Genomic DNA, 26,804 nt, shown 5'->3' with positions numbered 1-26,804 from the left:
TTTGATTGAACTGTGCTTTTGAATTTGCCTTAACTCTAGACATGTTTACTGATGTTAAGAACCAAGTCTAATTCTTGTTAGCACTAGCAAACTGATTTGATCTAAGCTTTTCTCCATTTTTACCATCATCATCATTATGTCCAGATATTTGGCGGACTTTTCATGCGCATGCTGCTCACTGGTAGTTGAGGCCTGTTCGACAAAGTCCAAACTCGTTTTCAGCGGCCAGTGAGAGTGACTGACTGCACAGTCTCCCGGGCAATGGCGGGTAATTTGCTGACGCTCCCTCTGAATCCCGGAGTTTTATTCTAGCCCGCCTCGATCGCGCATGCGCCTCAGAGCTCACCGTCTCCGGCTGCGTCTACTCCTCTCTCTTTCTCCGTTGACTGACTGTCCAGTCACTCCAGCACCGAGCAACAGGGAGTGTGTGTGCGCGTAAAGAGCTGTAAAGAAGAAGTTCATCTCCATCGCTCAGGACACCCGCGCCTCCTTCATCTGCCATCCGCTGCCCTTTCTGGACCACCGGCCACAGTCAGCGTCTGCCATGGAGAGGAAGGTAGGACATTTCCAGCAGCAGCATCAGAATGTCATCTGCTTTATTAAACACTTATTAAAAACATCCGTGTTCAAGTGTGTCTGCGATCTTTTACCGCCGCCCTGACGGTGTTTAATCCGCCCTTCGCGTCGCAGGCAGTCAGATTAGTGCGCAGGGAGTTTTCCGACTGGATCTAGTTTATTTGGCAGTGTAAAAAAAGAGGCTGTATGAAGCCAGACTGGTCCTGAATATAGTGGCCGAGCACACACACACACACACACACGCAGATAGACATGCTGGTGCACGTGTTCATCCGGTATTCTCAATCAGTGGTCTTCATTCGGGATGGAGGGTCTTCATGTTGGTAATTAGTATAGATGTTGAGACATCAGGTGTACCCTCGTGAAGAGTTCAATTTCCTTTCAGATCATAAAAAGATATGCTTACTCTAATTACACTCATATAGCTTAGGTGAAGTCTTTGAATGTGTTATTTTTTTTTTTACATGGATAACATTATGGCATGTTGTTGTTGGAGTAAGTCAGATTTGTGATAGTTATGAAGAAGATTGCAAGTGTCATGTTGTTCAAGATAACGTTTTTTGACATGTGACATGGAAATGTGGAAAATCAGGGAATTTTATGAGTAATTTTCAGAACTGGGAAAGTAAAAAATGTTTACCTCTCTTCTAATGCTCAAAAAATGTATTGTTATTATTTTAGTGGAAGGAATGTGCCATGCTTTAGTTCAATAATGTTTTATTCAATATTTGTTGTTGTGTTTTTAAGGGATTTTATGGTATTAAATTACATTCGTCCTGTAGTTACATCCATTTAACATGTGGTAACCTCATTTAAGCATGCGTTAAATTATCAACTTGAAAATCTTTAAATCATTGGAGCATAGACTTCAAAGGATAGTTCCTCCAAAAATGAGCATTCTGCCATCATCTACTCCTCGTCCTCCACTTGTTCCAAACCTGTTATAGGTTATTTCTTCTGTAAAATGAAGATAAACTGAAGATGGAGAATTAAAAAAAAAAAAGCAATTGACTAACATGGTCTGTTTTGTTTCTATTATGGATGTCGATGGCTGCTGATTTCCAACATTATTCACAATATCTCGTTTTGTGATCAACAGAAGAAAGAAATAAAAAAGATTAGAGCCACTGCAGTGTGAGTAAATGGTGTGGAAATATTTGTTTTTGGGTGAATTGTCCCTCTAGTTTTCGGTCACTTTCAAAGAGGACTCTTGGCAGATTATAGCTTTATTTATTATTTTTTTTAAAAGAGAAAATTTTGTGCTAAATGATTAAATGAACACCTTCAAAATGTTAGAGTACTGTTCTCAATTTATAAAATTGTATTTTTCCAAAGCATGTTTTACTCAAATCAAAATCTTCTAAAATGTGAATAATATGTTTGTGTTTGACAGCAAACATCACTTTTTTATTATTATTCTCACCAATTCTACAGAGTCATAATATATTTTAGTATATGTTTGTTCATTGAGTAATAATTAATCATGGTTGACTGTAACTCTAATAGTTCTTGACTGAGTTTAGATTACAGATTTGAAACTTTCCTTGTGGTTAAGTACGTACTGATAATTGTTTAAGTCAGTAAGGCTGCATTCACACTTAGGTAGGTTTTCGTTCATTTAACTAAATGTAGTCTGTTTGAACTTGTAGTGCACTAAATGCACTAGTTTGGTATGCATCATGGTTCGGGTTTCAGCGTTCACAATTAATCAAATGAATGGCACAAACAAAGCAATAGCACTAAAGTTTGTTTAAACCACATTTATAGTGCCAAATGTGGTCACACCACAAGAATGTAAACATGAAGGTAAACATTGCTGTTTTCTTTAAATAAATATCTTTAAGCACAGGTTTTATAGTTACAAATGAAACAAAATTAGTGTTAAGACGTGAACTTAATTAACATTTTTTTTAAAAAGCGCGTTCTGTTTTTATTTTCTCCCCGTCCTATCTTCTGTGACCTAGAAGATGTGCTAGTTTCTTTTCCACAAAAGGACTGATATGATGATGCTCCGTCATAGTTTCTTTCATAAGTGGAGTGACCCTGATGTCAGTGTCTGTTCACTCGAACCAATAAAGAGCTGGAGGTTTATAGACCGTTTCCTTTGTGGGGTCCTGATGACCTTAGACAGAGAAATGTTATAAAATGGCAAAGATTATAAGAAGACATATTTTGCTGTTTTTGATGTAATATTGATTCCTGATGTTCATCTCAGGTTGCAGTGAATTACAAAAAAAACAAGAGGAAAGACTGGAGAAAGGATGTTTAGTTAATTTATTTTTAATGAAGCATTTGGTTGTTGAGTGAGATGCATGCAGCTGGAGTCAGTTTTGTATATCTGCTGCATGGCTTCTGCGTGGATGCACTTCAGGAACGCACATCACCGCTGACTGGACTGTACTGTATTCTACTGTACACACACTTAACAGTCAGATGACACTTGTTTTAGATTGAACAAAGGCTTCTGGGAGAGCCGGGAACAAGCATTTATCTCATGGATTTGTGTGCAGTATTTCAAGTATGATCCTGTAATAGCAGGATTCCTAAAAAGAGCATTATAAATGAACTGTATTGGGTTTGTGAGTTGATTTAAAGCTAATAATCTGTTAGAAATGTAAGATAAATGGCTGTTATCAAAACATTTCCATTCCTATAGGTCAGGGGTGCCTAAACTTTTTCATATGTAGGGCCAAAACCAATTATTGTTGAGAGGCGTGGGCCAAATCTAAATATACTAAATTTATTTAATAATATTTAAAAATAAATAAAAATATGACTTTAAATCGTATAAACTAATGCAGGATGATTGTTTTATTATAACTTAATACAATAAAAATTCAATCACATTTTTAAAGCACAGTGGAGTTCAATGCTGAATACACTAGTCAAGCAGAATCAGTCTCCATTTGCTCAATGATATCTCTACGTTGTGCTCTGTCCATTTGGTGAAAGTATGCATTTAAAAAAATCTAATTCATTTAATTGAAACATTTAATTTCCATTAGCTTCTATTGCTTAGCAATAAAACAATTAAATAAAAATTTCATTCTTTCTCTCTTGTCAGATGGGATGGTGGGCCAAATCAAAGATTACCATAGGCCAACCTTGGTCCGCAGACCCTAGTTTGGGCATCTCTGCTATAGGTTAATGCTGTATTCAAATTGCAAACAGCTGCAATGTTTAGTCTGAAGTGCTTTTGTATTTCAGGGAAAAGCTCAGTTCATTTACACTGTTTTTTTACACTTCCCAGGGTTTTGGAGATTTTGTTTATTTTCCAAAGCACTTTTTTAAATTATGTTTTTAAGATTTGATAGATTTGAACAATTTAAGACGATGTTACCTGTAATTTACAATAAAATTATTATATAAATATTAAAAGAAATGGGTTTAATTTAAAGAGTAATCTCTGTTTTTTTTTGTTTGTTTTACACAACTAGGGTTAAAAAAGAGGTAAAAAGACTAGAGGTTTACACTGTAAAAACTTGCTATAGCCTTTTTGAGTTGACACAAACAAGTCAAGTGCAGTACTTGGGTTGAAAGTTGAGTCAACTCAAAAAAGCTCTGCTGCAAGTTGTCTTACAATTTTGAATTGAGTCAACTTTTTTTACAGTGTAGTTACACTTACCTTTACCCTCACCTTATTTATAAAACACTTTGTTTTAATATTATTATATAATGTTATTGCATACACACATACACAGACATGCACAATTGAAAGCAGAATTATTAACTCCCTGTAAAATTAATTATTTAAAAAAAAAAATCCAAGTGCTGATTAAAGGAGAGATTTTAAAACATTATAGTTTTTTTATAGTCTTTTTATTGAGATGTAATAAAAATATGACAACATGACATCAAGATCATATCTACATCTTTGTTTTCAATTTAGAGGAAAAAACTAAAAGAATGGGGAAAAGAAAAACAAAACAAAAGGTTGTTTAAATTAGTAACAGATTATTTTAGAAAAAACATCAAAAAGAAATTGTTGAAATTACAAATCATCTATAGAAGGCATGCACCAGATCATCAATATGACAATGGCTTGTTTACATAAATCTTTGGAAATAGGGTGAATATGTAAAAACTTTATAGTTTTAATAACTATAACTCATTTAATAACTATTAGTTACTAATGACTAATTTATTTTGTCTTAGCATGAAGACAGTCGGTTATTTTGCAAGTCATTAGCATTCAGCTTAATGTTTGATTTAAAAGCTCAATTAGGTGAACTTGCCAAGTCATTGAGCAACAGTGGTTTGTTCTGTAGCCAATCAAAAAAACATTTTATGGGGCTAGTGATAAAGACCTTTAACAATTATTGTATGTAATCTTGTAATATAAATGCTTTTATTTCAGCCAGTCTTATATAATATTGTAATATAAAAATATACAATAGGAAATACTGTGGAAAAAATTCACACAATTTAAAAAAAAATGAAAATGTTTTTAAAACTATACTTGAAAATATTGTTAAGATTTACATTTAAATTTTTTATGTTTGATAGTGATTTAAGAATCATGTTGCATTCAATTATATGCATGTATATATCTAAAATACTTTAATACATCATGAGAAGTTTTTATCGTGTCTCTGTGAGAATTTCCTTCCAGGCGGCTGTTAAATGTTTAAACCTTTGGGAATTATGCACAAAGAGCCAAGTCAGTCGTTTCAAATGAGGATTTTTTTTTTTTGCAGTACCACCAGGTTGTGGGTCTGAAGCACCAAGTCGCAGGTGTGTCTTTGAGCTGGAGGCCTTGTATTCTCTCTGGAAACAATTCCAGCGGGGCCTGCAACAATTAGAAAAGGATCGCAGAAGTTCGCTTCAGTGGCCAGCAATCTTCGGAGACGGAGAGAAATCCCATTAGTATTCAGGGAGCCACTTTTTCTAGCTGTCACACCTCAAGAGCTTTAGGGAGAATTGGCTCTTTCACATGTGAGAGTGCAGGCCGAGAGATGAAGGGCTGATTAATAAATACTCGCTTTCTTTCTTTCGTTCTTTTCCTCTTTCTGCTTCTGCTTGTCTAAATGTGAGGAATGAGTGATGGGATCCCTACGGCTGTACTCTAGAAACGCCTCAGCTCATGCTGGCTTTTGTTCTGTCGAACAATACGCCTGCTCATTTGTTAGACACCTGCGCTATTTGCATCTGGGATTTTTATGCTGAGTATTTATGCTGAATCCAAACCTGCACTGTAAAAAATCTTGTGCTATTTACTTAAAAAAATATTGGTAACGCACTATTGCACATATTATTTTTAAGTAGTTTGAAAACTTAATTTTTTAGCAAAAAACACTTGGAATGAATCATGTGAAAATTACAAATTTTTTTGGAGTGTAAGATGAGGATTTTAATATTATTAGTGGAATGTGCTTTTATAAATTAAGCAAATCCACCACCATTTAGGCATATTTATTTTTTAGCACTTAAAATAATCATGTGAAAATGACTAGGTTTTTTTGAGTGATAGAGGATGAATTTAATATTATTAATGGAATATGCTTTTATAAATTAAGCAAATAAACCACCTTTTACTCTAATTTATTAATGAAAATTAAATGATAAAATGTAAAATATATCATTTATAATGAAATACATACACAATGCATTTTGCCTAATATCATTTTATTACATGTTCCACTGATAACAAAATGGTACGCACAATTTGTTAAACAAATCTATATCAAATTTACAGAAATGTTAAGCTCTGAAAAAAGTCCTTTATCCGTGTCATGGAAAAAATGTTCTGTCAACTTTCTTTTGTAATAGTCCCATTTTAGACTCAATCTGACAGAATTTGTGTATTGCACAACATATAAAACCAGTGTAAACACTGTATCCTAAAATATGCAATTTAATCAACCAATCAATGCAGTGAAAATTCCCCAAAAGTTTGTAGCAGGGAATTTGTGTCAGAAACGTATTATACGTTTGTTTTTGGGTGATTTTAGTTTGTGAAATACTTGTATAAATTCAGTTCAGCAATTTTAGATTTTCCAAGCTAGCCATGACTCTCTCATCCTCCAAGACAATGCAGAAGTCCTCATGGTTGGTCATCCCTCTGGCAGACAGCAATTCTCTGTGCATTCCCACACTGTATAATAAACATTACATTTATTATAATGAAATTATGCGATTGTAAATTTCAAATGTTTAAGGTTTACTAAAACACATTAAGGAAATAAACCATTTCTTTGTATCTCTGTGAACAGGAATTCTCCAAAATGTTTGAGTAGACATTGCTGACTTACACTATAACACAAGTACACAAGTATTTTGAATAATAATGCACAGGCTGTTTTCAAAATGTATACTAGTGTAGAAACAAATAAGTTCATAAAAACAAACCATATTTACAAGGAATATTGCGTTCAACAATGTAGTGTTTGTGTTATGTTTTTGTTATTTGTAAAAATGCAAACATATAAAAGGCAGTTTTCTGACACTTACATTGCACTCCTGGATGAGCTCTTCCTCTTTTTCATACAAATACACCAGCAACAGAGAACGACATCTCTCATCTCGTTCCTGATTTAATGTGATGTCTGATGCAACAAAAGTGTAGAAATTAAAAGTATTGCCTAATAATAATAATACACAAACAACATGATAAAAAATACCTGCTGTATGCCACCCGTAAACCGCTGCTCTTTTGTGGGAAAATATTTTCTTTATTAATCGGAAAAAAAACAAGCAAACAAATATTTGTATTTTTATACAGTATTATATATAAACACAGTTAATTACATTAATTAACATAAATTTTTTTAATGAAAATTACAAGCCTCAAGATTCCTTTTTTACAGTGTGCTTGATTATCTTGAGTTGATGTGATACAGAGAGTAGCTAAAAAGTACTCAAATATCATAGTCAAACCCACTTTTCAAGCAAAGTTTTAATGTAAAAGTAAAAAAAAATGTTTTAATAAACATTTAGGGCAAAAGAAACATTTATTTAAGTTTAAAAATGTGCAGTAAAAAAAGCTAATCATTACTGGAGTGTGTTTTACAAGAAAATACTATTTTTTTATTGTTGTTTGTTTAACTGTAGTTGTTTGTGAAAGTCACTAGCAATTTCTGAATAAAAAAATGTTTCCCTATTTTTTTTCCAGCATTTATTAACCAGATTGATAGGGCTGCACGATATTGGAAAAATGTGATATTGTGATATTTTATTTTACTGCGATTAAATATAGCAATATTAAAGTTGAATAGGACTATTTGGTAGTTTTCTGGGGAGTCTACAGGTACAGAAATTGAACAATCAAAATAGAAATAAATACTTTTCTTACTTTTGTCTTGTTTTCAGTCCAAATATCTGAAAATCATTAGAGCAAGTAAATTATTGCTTTGTTTTCATCGTCAGAAGAAATAAGATTCCTTAAAACAAGCTAAATTAAAATAAGCCAGTGGGTTAAGTGAACTAATCTGATTTTCACTTTGAAATGTTGATATTTGGAATAGAAACAAGAAATATTCTAAGTAAATACAGTGATTAAATACAATTCAGTAGCTCCTGCTTAATTATAATCAGACTCAACATTGCATATCTTTGTGATGTGAATATTGTGGATGCTCACATTGCAATATCGATGCTAAAACTATATTTTGCAGCCCTATTATTCAATGCAATGAAAACAAAATTTAGAGCTTAGTGCATTAAGAGTAGATATTAACATAATAAATGGATTACTACGGCATCTGTCAGTTAGTTATTTTGCACCAACAGTTGAAGTCAGAATTATTAGCCCCCTGAATTATTATCCCCCCTGTTTATTTTTTCCCCCAATTTCTGTTTAACAGAGAAAATATTTATTCAACACATTTCTAAACATAATAGTTTTAATAACTCATTTCTAATAACTGATTTATTTTATCTCTGCCATGATGACAGTAAATAATATTTGACTAGATATTTTTCAAGACACTTCTATATAGCTTAAAGTGACATTTAAAGGCTTAACTAGGTTAATTAGGTTAACTCGGCAGGTTATGGTAATTAGGCAGTTATTGTATAACGATGGTTTGTTCTGTAGACAATCGAAAAAAAAAAAAACTTAAAGGGGCTAATCATTTTGTCCTTAAAATGAATTTTATTTAAAAATGAAAAACTAGTCAAAATAAATAAGACTTTCTCCAGAAGAAAAAAAATTATCAGACATACTGTGAAAATGTTCTTGCTCTGTTAAACATCGTTTGGGAAAACAAATTCTAAGGGGGGCTAATAATTCAGACTTCAACTATCTATATATATATATATCTCTGTAATTGATTCACTTTGGTACAGATGCTATTTGGTTATATATTGCAGTAATAGTGGAGAGCCATTTTGTGCAATATCCAGTGCCACTGTGATTTTCTTTTTTTTGTGTGTGTGTTCTGTATAATTTCTGTATAACTTCATTGTCTGTTATTTATTGATTGATTTATATTCACTCTGCATAGAATGGGTTTCCAGTCCTTCCATATAGGTCACCCTTTTGAGAAATCTGTATATCGTTTCTGTCCAAGGTTTCTTGTAGAAAGATATGAACAATTGAGGACTTCCTTATTTGGCTGGTCAGGAATGTTCTGGCAGCATTAAGGTAAAACCAGCCTTTTGTATGTGCAGCAGAAATTTCCTGCTGACTCTATGGACGGGGTTGAATTTGCTCATGCAGGAAAACATAGATTGTGAACTAAAAGCCAAATAATCAGCTTGCCAGGTTAGATGAATATTGATAAAAAAAAATGTAATAAAATAAGATAGCTCAGAAGAGTGCCTGTTAGTGGTCCTTTAAACAACTGATTTAACAGTTATGTGGTGTTTTTGTGGTGGATGTCTACATTTGTCAGCTTGGACTTTGTGGACAGGTGTTTCTTCTCTGGTTTGGTCCTCTCAGTCAGGAGATTTTCTTACCGTATGTGATGTGGTCAACAGTTCATTTCTGGTCAGTTGAATAAAGTGTGAGATATTAGAAAGAAGTCTGCATACGGTCCACCAAAAATCACATGAGAGATATAAAAAAAAATACAAATACTGAAAAAGCTGAGCAACAACACTTCAGTCACATGTTGACTTTGTTTTATGCCAAGCTAAGGATGCTAGAACTAGGAGCCATCTTAGTTTAAGAAATCAGATGATGATTGGAAAGATCACATGATCAACCAGAACAAAAAAAAAAAAAGAAAGTTGATCAACATACTGAATTGGACAAATAAGCCAACATAATGAATAACTAACTAACCTGTAATTGCAGAACTCATCCCTTGTGAAAGGGGAGCATGTTTAATTATACTATCTGTATAATTAACTAATGTGTATATTGTGCTTTTAATTTAAAAACTACTTGCTAATAAAATCCATAAGACAATTTAATCTTAATGATTAAAGACTGAATGATTTCAATCTTAATGACTTAATTTTTAACACGGTTTTAAAAGTGCACTTAGATTGTCGAAGATTAGTTTTTATAACATTTCAAGTTTCATTGAACTTTTTCATTGTTTTTATTTTACTTTTGACTCCTGCACTTGTTATAAAATAATTTTTAATGTGTTGCCTATACCATACTAAATCATGTGCAATACTTTATCTTTAGCAGAAAGAAACTTTTTCTGGTTTGGACTTGGCTATGGAGTTTGGACTCCATATTTGGATTATTTGGAAACTAGTCTTTGCCCTATCATGCTATTATCTGAAAAATGAGCAATGTTTTTAGACCTTTTGTTGATCAGATTTATTTGGGGTAGTCCTGAGCTTTTTTTTCCTTTTCTCTTTTCTTTTTCCTTTTTTCTCTCCATTGTTTTGTGTTGATATTTTTCTTTGTGTGTCTTTTGAAGATATATTGTTTTGTCTGTGTTATTGTGAAAATCCAATAAACATCATTATAGAAAAAAAGCTATTTTAAATGTAATAATTTGAAAGCAGAATAGAAATGTATGATTATTATTATATATGTAATGTACACTGTACACACACACACTATATTATGTTAAAACACACTTTTATTTTGGATGCGATTAATCATAATTAATCTTTGCCCTGCACAAAAACAAGTAGTACTTATATTTAGCAAAATTCTGCTGTAGAATATTTGTTTTCTAGCTAACTAATTAGAAATGGACGTTGAATGACTTTCCTGAGGTTTTATTCCTGCATTTTTGAAGATACTTCTTGAAGAATTTGAATTATTTCACTTTTTTAGACTTGCCTATTTGTAGGTGTATGTTTTGATCGGTGTTTACAATGTTTTTGACTTGTTTTATGTTTCTATATATAATTTCTATCTTCTGCATAACTGTTTTTCTGACATCCTTGTATTTTTTTAAGTGTAAAGTGCCTTGATAATTACTTTTTAAAGGCACTATACAAAATAAATTATTATTATTATTACTTACAATTTTTAGCTTAGTTTATTGAAATCTTTCAGCCCAAACACTGAATATTTGTACAGTTGTCCTATTTAAAGGATGTTCAGATGCAGAGCAGCTCTTATTGATTAGCCTGATTCCAGTGATCCTGATGCCTCACGGCTCATGGCAGTGCTCTGCTCGTCTGTAATTACAGCTGAATTAGTGGTTCAGGTCTGCGTTTGCTGTGTGCTGGGCCTTGAGGCATGTCTCACTACTTCCCAACATTACTCTTTAAAGTGCATGGGATCAGAAGGGGCTCAATTTTGAGGCATGGTGGTCGAGTAGATGGTTTGCGGTGTGAATTTGTAGTGCAGTGTGCCGCTGTTCTGTTTCCTCTCAGACAGACTGTCTGGCTTATAGAGAACTGACCCAATTTTTACAGAGGAAAGGCTCAATATCCCATTTAGTGTTTTCCCCATTCCGAGTGCAGAAGAGAGAGACAGAGTCTGGCTTTGCTGAATGGCTTGTTATTGTTAATAATCCATACTGAAATGGTACTTCCGGAGTTGATGCCCTTAAAACTGACAATGAGCTTTTTGGACATTGTGTCTTGTTTAATGAAAGGATGTGAGTTTTCACATTTTGTACTGTAATATTTAGATTCAAAAGGATTTTTTTTTTTAAATAAGAGACTGGATTTATAAGAGATGCGGTCTCTGGCCTCATTCTGTCCATCCTCTCTCTCTCTCTCTCTGTCCACAAACACAGAAGCAGAATGAAGGATGTAGGTTAAAGACACAGAAAAGTGTTTGTGTATGCATGAGGCTTGGTGAGAGGAACAGATATGTGATGGAGGGGAAATTACTGAAACCTCGTATCGGTTTTGTGTTCTGGATCCTTGTAGATTTGTTTGGGTAGTTTTTTAGTATGTGCAGTTTAAGTGTTTTAATTTAATGGATTAAAAATATTAAAAACATATGTTTTAGATGTAATACATTTCAAATGTAATTTATTCATGTGATGCAAAGCTGAATATTCACCTGATCCTTCAGAAATCTGCTATTTTGCAGCTCAAGAAACATTTCTAATTAATGAATTAATGTTGAGTTTATACTAAGAGAAGACCAGATGTCAGCAATGTTTCTTGAAGCAGTTTTCATCATGATAAAGAAGGCTTCAGAATGGCAACGTGTAGATTACTTTGGCAAAAGAAAGATTTAGAGGTTTTCTTGCATTTGTTAGTTTTCTGCAGTTAAATCATTAAAATAAAACCAGTAGTTCGTTGTATTTGTTTGCATTTTCATTTTGTAATCAGCCTTAAATTTATCAGCCTGTATATTTGCTTTTGTTTTCCAAATATAAAGACAAATAAAACAACCACAATTTCCATATTGATAATTAAATCCACCTTAATTAGTCTTCTGCCGGTATCAAATTTTCTTTCTACAATTAATTTTTGAAGCTTTTATCACGCTATATGGGATTATCACAATATTGACCTCAGCTGAAAACACAAAAACTTTAACTGGTATAATGACCAAAAATACTAATAACAGAACATTGCTTAATTGACTTTATAATACAAATTAGGCATGGGCCGAAACATTTAAAGTATTTTGGAGCAGTAAACATATCAGGCTAAATAATTCAAATCAATCATTGACTTCTGCTGTCTTCATTAGTTTCAAAAACACAGATTTCTTTACAATTTAAAATGGCACATTTAGAGATCTTTTCTGCTGGAGATACTGTTGTCTTAAAAAAAGAGAAAAAAATGTAAATAAAAAAAAATATATATATATAAAATATATATATATGTATATGTGTATATATGTGTATATATATATATATATATGTATATGTGTATATATGTGTATATATATATATATATATGTATATGTGTATATATGTATATATATATATATATATATATATATATATATATATATATATATATATATATATATATATATATATATATATATATATATATATATATATATATATATATATATATATATATATATATATATATATATATATGTGTGTGTGTGTGTGTGTGTGTATACATATATACACATATACATATATATATATATATATATATATATATATATATATATATATATATATATATATATATATATATATATATATATATATATATATATATATATATATATATATATATATATATTTTTTTTTTTTTTTTTTTTATATGTGTGTTTGTGTATGCATGAGGCTTGGTGAGAGGAACAGATATGTGATGGAGGGAAAATTACTGAAACCTCGTATCGGTTTTGTGTTCTGGATCCTTGTAGATTTGTTTGGGTAGTTTTTTAGTATGTGCAGTTTAAGTGTTTTAATTTAATGGATTAAAAATATTAAAAACAACTGTTTCAGATGTAATACATTTCAAATGTAATTTATTCATGTGATGCAAAGCTGAATATTCACCTGATCCTTCAGAAATCTGTGTATGTGTATATATATATATATGCGTATATATGTGTATATATATATATATATATGTATGTATGTATATATATGTATGTATGTATGTATATGTACTTTAATATGTTTTACAGAAAGCGAAACCTGTAACCATTGACCATTTTTTGATCTATCAACTGACCATTCTTTTAAATAAAAGTACCTTACTGAGTCCAAGTGTCTAGTTATGCTAACATAAAATGGTATTATTGGCTGAAGTTAAGTTTACTGCAGTACAAATACATGATGGCAACAGTGCATTTTCTCATTACAATTTGGTCTTATTATTTCTTAATGTGCCAACTACTCTTTACTTGTTCAATTTATCAAATATTTGGAAGCTTTTAGTGTCAAAATTTGAAAATTATTTACGGCATATTACAAACATTATTTACAGCATAAGAAAGAACCATTTGTGAAACTACTGGTGATGCCGTGAGATTTATTTTATTTTGAAGACTGTAAGATTGGTTTTTCCCTTTTATGGAGAGACAGAAGCCAATCCTGCCATGCAAGGTAGATGTTAGAGTTGGTCAGTCCATCTCAAAATTCTCTAGTCTTTAATATTTTATTTTAGTTATAATGTGTATTACATTAGACTCCAATACAAAGAGGCACAGATTGCTAATGTGCATCCCAGGTGCATAATAATTTGCTTTAATGCTATATGGTGGGCCAATTGCAACCGGAAGTGACCGACCATTCCTGTCCTACTCACTCTGAAGGGCAAAGCTCTTGAAGTGTGCACTCATTTGTTATAATAAAGTAATTTGGAACATTTGGCAAAGGGAACAATGAAAGACTCATTATCATAATTTACTCATTATCTTCATCTGGAATATTACCAGTGCTAGGCAGTGACAATGAGCAAATAATCTGCCAGTGGAGTAAGCAAAATAATCTTTTGTCAAAAGGAAAAACAAGATTATTATTCTTGTTTTAAGGAAAAACTTACTTAATTTTGGCATATTATTTCTTAAAACAAGACTTGCTTGTGTATAAAATTCTTCTTGATTTAAGATTTTTAAAATATTTGTACTAGAATCTAGACAAAACATCTAAGTAAGAAATTTTTTTTGCAGTGTAAAAACTTTTCATTTTTTATTGACTTATTTAAGCTTCATATGAAATGAAAACTAAACCGCTTATTGTATTAAGTAAATGTATTGTTTTGTAATAATAAAAATATTCTGTTTGTATGCTGACTGTCTGCTTAGCTAGACAATAGATGAATGTTGAGGACTTGTCATCCAAGGTTATTTGACTATAAAAGAAAACATTAAGTTGTTTAATTACATTTTTTTGTGTCATTTAATATTTGTACAGTTAGCTAACAGACTTATAGATGGTCTTTTGTTGAAGATTATTTTATTTGAAACATCATTATTAATGCTGCCAAAAGTGTTTTCAGGAGTACAAAAACACGATTTAGCCTTTGCGCTGCAGACCTTTTATATATAGATCATGTGTCACAATTAAAACATTAACTCACTGAAGCATCAAACACTGAAGTGTCAGTGACTGTCATAACCAAACACTGTTCAGTTTTTTTTTTGTTTGTTTGTTTGCATTTGTCTTATTTTAGTTTGTTGTTTGGTTATCTTTGAACATTGCAAAGCAGGCCTGTAGCCGAGGGGTTCGGGTGGTAAGAAAGACCCAACCCTCACTAACAAAGGTCCAGAATTTGTCCCGTACACAAGCTCATTTGTCCTATTTTGACTGCTAATCCATCATAAATTGTGAAAATAACCATCGAAGAAGTCTTTAAAACCAAGCGGAATCCTTTTTTGGCTGTTGCTTTAGAGTGACTGAGGAAAGTTGAATGTGCTGACCAGTTTGTGTTTGCATAACTAATGACAATAGGCTACTTTTTAATTCAAAACTTGAGCAACATGCTTTTCTTTTCTTATATGATGTAATACATTTGTATTTGATAAAAACAAGTATTATTCTCATGTTTTTTCTTCTAAATCTTTCGGAAATGTTTTTGGTACATCAAAAAGTGTGGTTGATAGCCATCAGACAAGCTAATCCAGAAAAAAAAAGCTTAAAAAGTATTCAAACCTCATAATCAAATACAAAATTAGGCTAATAACTGCAAAAAAGGTCCATATTTTAAGAAAAAAGAACCACCCCTTTTACCAGGCTGGCTACAGGACTGCAAGGTGCTCAACTGCATAGTTTGGAACACCAGTTTAAACACAGCCCTTTCATAGTATTTACTGCAGCAAATGTTTGAAATAGCTGAGCTTGGCTGTTATTACATGTACTGTCATCCAGAATCGCATCCAATTTGCTTGGCCTTTAAATGAAAAAGATTGTGTGCTTTTATTTTCAAATGGTCTGTTTAGCTTTGACATCTGACTGTTTTGCTGCAGCCTGTGTTTAGTCTGGAAATGGACCTCCCAGAAGAGAAGGTTTTGATATAAATTTACTGGAAGGAGCGGAGCTGAATCAAGAAAATAGTCATTTTTTAAAGATGTACAGTGCAAACAGGTCTTAATTAAAGGCCTTAGAAAGGTCTTAAATCAAAGCAGAAAGGCTTGCATTTAAAAAGGCATTGCAGTAAATGCAGCATGCGCTGAAATAAAAATATGATTTTATTATGGAATAACCAAAATACATTTGCTTGAGATGCTAAATGGAAAAATTAAATGAGGTTTGTTTCTCTGAAACTCAATAAAATTAAATGAGTGTATGCTTGAAACAAGAGCACATGTCAATGCTTCAATAGTTCAGTTTTAATTAAGCTGATTTTTGTCTGAGCTCATTTGTAGATGTTTGTCCTTGTTTTCATTTTACAGAAAATATTTGCTTCCCTTTGTAATTTTTAGACTTTCAGACAAGCAGATAAGTTCAAACCTTTTATTTATTTATTTATTTTTGTAAAATAAATGCAGTTGTAATCGAGATAACTCCCTTTAAATTGACATATGGGGTTGTTTGGATTTATCTTTGCCATCATCTCATGGGTACATCACTTTGTGAAGTTAATCTGTATAATTAATCCCTTAAACATTTTTAATATTCTGTATTATGAGAATGTAATGTATCTGCTGTGGCACATTGATTACTCAATGGTTTCATTGGGAGGCAAATACAGACCTCTGCAGGTGAATCCTAAAACTGCAGCTTGAGGTCAAACTGCCCCGCAGTACCCAACAATAGACACACACCGCGATTCCCCAACCCCCTTTACCTCCCAGTCAATGGGACCTGAGCATTTGGCAGAGCTGTAAAGGGAAAAAGGAGATTTAGGGGGGCTCAAAGGGGTACTCAGACCTACACTTCTTTCCAGCTCTTTGATGCTTTTGTAACTACATCCAGTAACGATGATCAAATATAAGGGTCACAAATAATCACTGCAGTAGAAGCAGGGTTTTTTGCATTTATTTAATCATTATTATTATTTTAAAATTGTAACCATGTATGACTGCTGGTATATTATACATATATCAGCATATCATACCTCATCTCACCAAAAAATTCATTTCCCACACCACAACTGGCCGTTAATAAGATTTCTGGCAGACTCTGGAGACGTGATTTCATTTTGAGTAATTGTTTCCTTTGTGCTTCTCTCATAAAGGCCGTGTTATGCAGAGCTCTTGATGTGTTTGACCAATGCACATTATCCTGTTCTCAGCCTCTGTATAAAATCTCCTTTTTGTTAATGTGGAGAGTTTTGATGAATGACCTTTTTAGGCACTTTCTCATTATTCGGCAAACAATGAGCACTAGGGTCTAAACACTTGGGTGTTTTTCCTAATTTAGCCATTTGGTTTGGATGTTGTTTAGTCTTTGTAGTCACAACTTTCCTTCAGAAACATAGCATAGGAATATTGATGTCTTAATGTTGGAGTTTTCCAGACAATGTGTTAGTAATTTTGGTGATATGTTGAGGCCAGTGGTTTGTCAGTTATGTCCTTGTTAGGACAGGTTTTTCTTCCTGTGTGTAAACTGTGTATGCTTCAACAACACTGACTGCTAATGTAAACAGCATATTTCACATTTGTATGATTAAATGTTGTTTAAATATAACACACAAAGTTCATCTTTAAACTGAGTTAACACATAAATATAAGAGAAAATGCATTTGGGTTTTCCATCTTAAAATCCAAGTCCTACAATTAATAGCTCATTCAGAAATGGAAAGCTGTGGTTAATTTACTCACCCTCAGGCCATCCAAGATGAAGGTGACTTTTTAGGAGGATTTTTTTTGGAGAAACCACAGAAATACCTGTGACTTTTTACAATACACTAAGGTGCATTGGTTTGTTCAAGCAACAAAACATTATTTACAACCAGTGTTGGGGGCAACATGAGTTACGTAATAATATTACTTTTCTAAGTAACAAGTAAAGTAACGCATTACATCAAATAATTAAGTAGTAATGTTTTAGGTGTTTTTTTTTATGTAATGCGGGTTAACTTTTTATTTTAATTAATTAGCAATGAGAGAATGCATTTATTATTTTGAACTCATTGAAGAAAAGGAGATTGTCTTAATATGATTTTACTTGACTAATAAGACAAAAAGTACAAAAATAAGAAACACGTTGCTTTAAACTAGGGCTGCAAGAGATTGGAAAAATCTGATATTGCAATATTTTATTTTGCTGCGATATATATATATATATAGTGATATGAAAACAATTTCGCCAGATGTCTTGAATAGCTCTGTTTGTGAAAGATCATTCATTTAGATTGGTTGGGTTGATAAGGCTGTATAAGGCTTATAAGGCTGTAAGGTTGTTTTATAAGTCTGTGAATCATGTACAAAAAAAAATTTCAAGAATAATTACAAGCAAAGAAAAAGTTTATGAAGATTTCTTTATGGTTTCAAACAGTAATCAAATACAGAAATGTAGTAATGTAAAATAACACTGTATAGTCTTTATTGTATTAATAAATTTGTAAATTTTTCTTTATTAAAGTTACAAGTGTTTTATATTATTGTGGCCAAATGCTTTACACATTCTTGAAGTTCTTTTAAGTGTTACTCTGTTATGGTTATACATTGCAATGACTCCACAAATTTCATGTATACTCAATTATTGATCGACTATAATTCCAATTTAACATTGCATATCCGATGTGACTATTGCAGACACACACACTGCGATATCAAGGTCGAAACAACATATTGTGCATCCCCACTTTTAAACTTGCATTATTCTCTATATACGGCATGTATAGCTCATGGGTCAGGAAGTTCTCAGAAGATAACATTATCCTGAAGATATTTTATTTAAACTTTAACGAAGGTGTAGGTTATAGCGAGTTGGTAATTGCAGAGCTTCTTTATTTATAAAAAGGAAAAATAGATCAAGTCTCAGCCAGGTAAGGAAAATTAACGCAAAAGAAACTTAAAACACAACTTTAATTTTTTGGGGGAGTAGCGCAATATGGTAATACATTACTTTCAAAAGTAACTTTCTTAAACGTTGTTTACAACAGTATTACTTGTAAACATTTGATTTCATATGATAAAGTATATTATCTGGAGATACAGCTATTAAATGTTTGTATTATATTATTATTAAAATAACACTCATTCATTTCATTTACTATATTTAAATTTACAGTCATCATTTTGCATCTTTGCAGCAACTCAAAATACAATAAATGAAAATACAGTATTAATTAGTTTACTTAAATAACATTTATTTGAATCCTCACATTCACATAATGTCTGCATAAGAGCTCACCACACTGGATCAATGAGCTTCTTTCCCAGTAACAAAGTCCCGACATAGAAGGAAGAATAGAAGTGTGACTCAAACCCTATTAGTGTCCAGTCTGCACCGTAACTGCATTTGAGTGGGTGTACATGCAGAAAACCCCGCTTTTTCTGAAATAAATTATGCTATGTAAATTCTACAGGCATTTTCTCCAGAACGTTTGCTGTAGAAATATCAGCTCTTCCATGCCCCAGTACTGGATGGGGAACCTCTGTCTTAAATAATAATAACTAAAAGTGTAATTGTGTCAGCACCTATAGTTTAGGGCAGAGATTCCCAAAGTAGGGCCTGCAAGCCAAAGTTGGCCCATGGTAAACTTTGATGTGGCCAGCCACCCCATCTGAAAAGAGAGGAAGAATAATGGGGAGGTGGTTAGGGCGAATGCCTTTGACAGTGATCATCATTTCAAATTTCAAATCAACGGTAACCTTTAGTTTCTTTGTTTTATTGCTGATCTACACAAAGAGCCAACTAAAATAAAGTGATTGAATTAAATACTGTAAATGAATCAGACTCTGTAAATACTGTCACTTGACAGATGCATTAGACATCTGCGAGCAAATCAAAGTAAGCTCGACTAGTGTGTTCAGCATTGAAATTGTATTATAGATGGAATTATTTATGTTTTTACTATAATAAGTGCATTATAACATGTTAAAAATGATAATGCATTAGTCAATATGATTTAAAGCCACGCTTTCTAAATTTTTAAATATTACTGAATAAATTGGTTTAGGGGTTAGTGTGTTTGCCGATCATTTCCCTCTTTCTGCTCCCCACACTTACCTCCATTACTGTCCTATATAATGAAGGTTTAAAAAACCCTAAAAACTATTAGAAATCAAATAAAAGTCTAATTGCCTCCCAGTAACCAAACAAACCTCATAGAAATGTACATTTACAGTTCTGAACGTGTCATTCATAGAAGAAAAATATGGTTAATATATGGTGCAGTTGGATTGATCATTTACATGTTGGTCAACTCACTCACTCAGTAACTGGCTCAGTTTACATCTCTACTTACAATTTTCAGACATTTTTGTGAAAAGATACTACTAATAATACTAATGATAGAAAAGAACAGTGAGTTGATTGTTTTGCCTTTATTTATCTCAAATAGGCATTCTTAAAAAACAGTTACAGCAGCCTGGTCATTTTGGAGAACCTGATTAATCAAATGAACAAGACTCTGGAAACAAATCAGATTATAATTATTCTCACTCACAATGGCAATGTTTGGTGAAGCTTCTAGTAAACAGAAAAATCATGTATGCATGTACACAATAGACAAGCATGTACACAATATTTCTGTATTTGGTACAATAATGTGAATAATGAATAGGAGATATTAGTTAAATCTACAAACAGCTTTATTGTTGACATATTCATAGACATTTTGACTGTTTTTAAACTAATAATGAGCAAAGGCCCCAATAGCACTCCATAGCATAATTCCTCATTCCACTAAAATCTGACAGACACGTCTCTCCCAGAAATGGAGATCAGGCAATCATCGTGAGCTTTCATTTTGCGATTAAATAGACACAAAAGGCTCAGCATTCAGATAGAGCCTCCAATGCTGCCCGAGCCAGTATTATTATAAAAGCGTGCAGCTTTTCCTCCCTGCTGCTGCTTTAAGGATCCTCCCTCCATTTTTTGAGAATGAGCATGAGAATGAGGTTTGACTGCAGCAGAGCAGAGGAGGAGGAGGGGTTTGGTTCGCGGCGAGACGAAACTCCAGCTCGGTGGAGCGGCCAGTCAGCGAGCGGTGCCTTATCTACCAATGGAATGCAACAGCTGCGGCAGCCTGTGAGCGCCTCAGCCCAGCCAGTGTGTGTGTGTGTGTGTGAAAGGGGGAGGGGGCGGCGGTCGTGGTGGGCCCGCAGGAACCCCCCTGAAAGACCCCCAGCTCTCAACCCCCCGCGTCCACTCGCAGCCGGGCTCCTGAACGGCAGCTCAAGCAAACGTAAGCGAGAGAGAGAGACACACACACACACACACGGAGAAAGAGAGAGAGAGAGAAAGAGAGAGAGAGGCTCGACAGAGCAGCACACACAGACAGACTGAAACACACACAGAGCAGAAAGTCAGGGAAGTGGAGCAGGAGCCTCGCAGGGGGGTTGAGGAGGTGAGCGAAGGGTGAAAGGAGGGAGAGGGAAAGACAAAAGGCAGGAGAAGCGGAGGGAAATGGCTTCGGAGGAGACCGCTGGAGGAGCGCGCAAAGCCACCAAGAGCAAACTATTTGAGTTCCTCGTCCATGGAGTGGTATGTACACTCTCGCCGTGTGTGTGCGTGCGTGACACAGCCTGTGTGTTTGAGTGATAGCGCTGAACGGTGTCCATGTGAAGGTTATTTCCAGTCCTCCGGATCCCGGCTCCGCGCCGCTCTTCTTGTTAAAGCCGGGGTGGGGAGAGGCAAGAGTGCGTGTTTGCGCGTGGAGCAAGAAATAAGCGAGAATGAATCGGCGAATGCAAAAAGAGAAAGGCCAAAGGTAGCCACTGGTCACTGGAGGCTGCATGCGTTTGGCAGTGTGCCTGAGGTGACGGACGCTTCCAGTCTGCGCCGTGACTCAATGCACTGTTATTACAACTCCAAAAACACACACCAAGTGCTTCAAGGAGAACATCTACGGTGTGGATTGGCGGGGCTGTTGTCATGCCGTTGATTTAGAAATCTAGCTGGTGCTGGAGCCGGAGGATGCTGTAGTGGCGGTTGTAATTATTACTACTACTAATAATACTATGACAGGATGACTGTAGTTCGCCATGTGACAGTGCTCAAGGTTTAATGCAGGAGAGGCAGCGAGGGTCCACTTATTGTCTGAAGCTTTGTGTACATACAGTAGCGGTGTAATCTTTTATTTATGATTAGCAGGGCTTTGTCTAGTCGGAGCAGATCAATCTGAACTGAAAAAGCGGTTTGTAAAGATGAATTCTTGTGCTGTGTAGCATATTGTTTTCTGTTAGTTAGTGCCTTCGTGATCTTGTGCTGTTTCTTGCAGTTTCACTAAAGCGACCTTGAGTTTTGGAAAGAATCTTTATTGGAATTAATAGTAATATGTTTATTAAAATGTGCTATTTTTTTGTATCGTTGATTGGTGTCAGGGTTTAATTGCAGTTTTACTATTGATCTAATTATTATATTGAATTCAGAGATTTTTCATGTACTCAGAGATGCTGCCATACATGCTACCATTCACATGTTTTAGTGCCTTAAGATAAACATAAATATATAAACATACACACATTACCGGTCAAAAGTTTGGGGTCAGTTTTTTTTCATGTTTTTTTAAAAAAGAAAATTATTCTGTTCATCAAGGCGGCATTTATTAAACGTAAAAACAATTGTTAAAGTGTTAAATATTTATTAAAATTTTAAAAAACTGCTTTCTTATTGTACATGGATTATACTTATTTCATTTTTCAAATGAAATCATAACTCCAGTCATTATTGCTTTAGTACTATTAACATTTATAATAATATAACCATAATGGCCAATAATAATTAAAGGCCAATAATAATTAATTAATTAAATTAATAATAATTAATATTAGAGTGATTTATGAAGGATCACGTGACTCTGAAGACTCTGAAAATTCATCTCTAAAATCACTGGAATAAATGATTAAATTAAATTATAAACTACTTTTGAACAGTTATTGTATAGTGCAATAACATTTGATAATTTTACAATTTGTACAGCATTTTTGATTAAATAAATGTAGCCTTGGAGAGCAGGATACGCTTATTTTAAAACATGAAAAAAATCCTACTGACCCCATACTTTTGACTGCTAGTGTATAGTTTTTTATTTTCAGAAATAATAAGTAAGGTCAGACAGGACATTAAATATCTTTCTAAATATCTTTTATACTCATCATCTTGAAAAAAATATGTATTACAGTATCCACACACAATTTAAGCTGCAGCATTGTTTAATAAAAAGAAACATCTTGAGACATAGATCAGCATTTAGAGCAGGATTTCTGGAGGATCATTTTACGATGAAGACTGGAGTAACTGGACTGCTGACATTTTGTCTTTAAATCACAGGAATTAAATACATTTTAAAATGTTTTCCCGTTGAACAAATTTTTATTCGACTAGTTATGTCAATAGTTAGTTAATATAATAGTTATAGTTATTCCTTAATGTTACTAGTAGTATTGAAGTCAAAAACACACAAAATAATTGTTTATGACTACAATAATATTATAATACCATTAATTATAATAGAATAGTGAAACAAATCAAACCTTTGTATAACAGTTCGCTTTAGCTTGTGTTTTATATTTAAATTCACAAGAGAGGTACTTCCAGTAATGATGTTGATTTATTCACAGACATCTAGTTCACCCTTGGCCTCAGCTCTGCATTGAGCTGCTTTAACTTTTACCACAGAAATGCACATTTTGGATGATGAATGAAGAAAATGATGGTGTTGCCTCTGCAGACTAATTAACCTTGACGAAGCACTGATTGTTCCTGGACAAATGTTTCCCTGCTCCTTATTTTGGCTTCTTCTATGTCCTCTCGTATGTCTGTGTTATTCTCCTCTGCATCTTCTAGGTTTCTGGATTCATTTGCTCTCTGGATTACCTCAGTTTGACCTTTGCTACTGTTCACCTCTGCTTCACTGTAAAAACCTGGCATGTGAAAGTTATCTGAATATTCTTTGTTACATGACTGTGTATGAGCACAGTTTGAGCTGCAAGAATGTGGTGGTTCAGCCTTGTTCCCAAGGCAAGGAACAGTATGTGCACATCAAGGTTTGCAATTAAGTAACCGTTTGAACAGCTGTGGCTATGAGTGCAATAAATTCTTAAAGTTTATGTATTGAACAAAAAAATGGTGCCCAGTAATGTCTCAGTTTCTTTGCCATCTCTTAGGTTTGCTAATTTGGTGCCGTTGATAGATTTTTTCTGTGTAATATATCATATGTGCTTATAGGGCTTGTTAGTTTGTTTGTTTTTTGCTGTAGTTCTGTATTCATCTTCTCATCCATACATTTAATTGAGTTTAGGGGTTGCAGTATAGTTACTCTATTGGTAATTTGTTATATTAGCTCTTTCACTCTTAGACACAGAATAAGTGCACAGTGTTGGTTAATGACAGACTCAGTCTTACTGTGTAACTGTGTGGATAAATAAAGATGACCTACAGGTCATTTCACTCTAAGAGCGGAAACTCTCATTCCACTTCACTTAAAAGGGGCAAACCATGCTAAAATAGATTGGGAAAAGGACTAAGCATGTTTTTTGCATGTTACATTTCTGTTTTACTGTAATAAGCTGTTTGAATTGAAATAATGACACCAGAGTAGGTCAGCAATCATTTACTTTTACCCTATTTTCAAAGCTTCAAAGAACAAATTGTATTGTGAAACATGGCAATATGATTATGAAACAATCCAGCAAACTGATTATGTGAAATAACGCTAATTCAGTCCAAATGAATCTAAGAGATTTTGACATTATGAAAGTTATGTGCGCTAAACGTTTACATTCAGATTGATATTTGTTAACATGTTTTCTGAAAAGGATTTCTGCAGATGTTTCGAGGCTGTGATCAAATTATAAAACAACCATTAAAATTAAGCAGAAATCACTCCATTTCAATTTATTTCTTATTTCCCTGTTTTTTTATTATATTTGTCTCTGTTGAACCAATATTACTGCTAACTTGAAAACATTGATATATCTGGTAGCCACATTTTAAAAGCACACACGATACACACACACACACACACACACACACACAAACATGCATAAGCACTCACTAGCTGATTTGACTTTAGTGCAGTGGTTCCCAAAGTGGGGTTCGCGGGACAATGACAGGGGGTTGCTTGGTGATTTCCAAAAGTCAAATAAATTTGATTAAATTATTAGAATTACTATATTTTATCCATAACCAACAGAAGATAAAAATAGTACTTAATACTCGCATAAAAAAACAACAACATGCAAAAGAAAAGCCATCAGCCTTTTAATATTTTTTGTTTAATTGTGTTTACGTTAGATTAACAACACAGCAATAGTGTCAGCTGCAGCAGATTGATTTTATAGCACCAGGTTAAACTTTCTGACTCTTTTATTGCAATCAAATGCATTTAAAGTAAATACAGGCCACAACTGAACATTGAGAATTATCTCTGAGTGGCGGTCTTCAAAATTAAACCAAGAATAGACTTGTACTGAAAACATTGTGTCCACCAGTCTCATTAGGTGAGGTTATTATTAAATTAAATAAAAAAAAAACTATATACATTATAGCCTATGGTTGTTGAACTGTTGCACTTTTTGTGTGTTTATATTGGCCTATTGTTGTGTTTGCAACATTTATGTATTTATAACCACCTCTGACAAATGTGGGGGTCACGAGTCACTGGCATTGCTATTTTGGAGGTCGCGGGCTGAAATGTTTGAGAACCCCTGGTTTAGTTAACTCAATGGCATATTGAAGAAAGTAGTTTGAGATGATCTGAGCTTTGTGACATTGCATATTAATCTCCTGAAAGTAGCCATTAAGAGATGGATACACTGTGCTCACAAAGGGATGAACATGATCAGCAACACTACTCATACAGACAATGTACAGTTTGCAACTAAGGGGATCAACGTTTGCCAAAAACACCTTTACACCAACAGCAACTTGAACCATTAATACAAGGTACGACAGATCCATGCAAATTCTGATCAGTTTTAGTGAGTCTGTGTAAATTAAAACCTGTTTTCTCACTGTTGTGCTCCTCTGGAGTCTCATTTATAAAACTTTGCATAAAAACCCTCCTAAAAGTGAATGGACGTCACAATAAATTGAGATGGTTGTGCTTGAAATTCCCAGTAGATGAGCAGTTTCTGAAATGCGCATATCAGCACATATAGGCCTAAAAACGCTTTAAAGTCACTTAAATGGCCTTTCTTTCCTATTGTGATGCTGGGAATAAACTGTCCTGACCATGTCTACATGCCTAAATGCATGAAGCTGCAGCCATGGGATTGACTAATTAGATATTTTTGTTAAAAAAGCATTGAACTCTATAATAATAAAGTGGTCAGTGAGTAAACATTTAAAGTTTGGAAATAAAATAGGCAGAATACATAATGTGATAAACAATAAATGTATATTGTGTGTTTATGTACAATACAGTACATAATGAACAGCTGCCACGAGGCTTTGAATATAATTTATTAAATAAAGGAGGCCTTGGAGTTGCCCCTGATCCACACCACTTTCAAAATTTAATTCACATTGAACTCCGACTGAAAACCTTCATGTAAACACATCATTCAGTCGGGCTGATTTTAAACGGATTCATTGTTTGAATGTCAGTGTGGCTAATGTAAACATTCGCAGTTCGGTTTCTTTAGTGAATTAATATAGTTATGGAGGTCTATCCAGTCAGATGTTTGTGCAGTTTTCTCATACTACCAGAAAGCAGAGAAACTCCGGTGAGACGTGCGTGCTCTTGAGCAAAAGAAGTTGTTTATCAGCCGGAATCGAGCAGAAGTGCTCATCAGTCAAAGCTGATTGACAGCTCAAACACCGCCGGCCTCTCTGAAGTGCAAATCCACATGATGTGACTGCAGGATAAAAATTCCAAATGAAATGTTTTCCTTCCTACCGGCATCCAAATTTATATTCAAAGTGGTTTGT

At 33.6% G+C, this 26,804-nt stretch overlaps 1 protein-coding gene across 3 annotated transcripts in view; it reads left to right on the top strand.

The window, feature by feature from the left end:
- Nucleotides 1-369: 369 nt before the first annotated feature.
- Nucleotides 370-26,804, top strand: part of smarcd3b (SWI/SNF related, matrix associated, actin dependent regulator of chromatin, subfamily d, member 3b) — a 50,554-nt gene continuing 24,119 nt past the window's right edge. The window contains exon 1 of one of the 3 annotated variants that reach the window (XM_056461953.1): nucleotides 370-556. In XM_056461953.1, coding sequence (XP_056317928.1) covers nucleotides 545-556 — 12 coding nt within the window. In that variant the 5' untranslated portion in view covers nucleotides 370-544. Of the gene's footprint in view, nucleotides 557-20,996; nucleotides 21,414-26,804 lie in introns of those variants that run through there. The other 2 variants (XM_056461952.1, XM_056461954.1) reach the window with 2 other exon arrangements.

This window comes from Danio aesculapii, chromosome 7 (genome assembly GCF_903798145.1).
Source record: "Danio aesculapii chromosome 7, fDanAes4.1, whole genome shotgun sequence".
Lineage (NCBI taxonomy): Eukaryota > Metazoa > Chordata > Actinopteri > Cypriniformes > Danionidae > Danio > Danio aesculapii.
The sequence above is the reverse complement of the archived record's forward strand: the minus strand, read 5'-3'. Positions and strand labels throughout refer to the sequence as shown.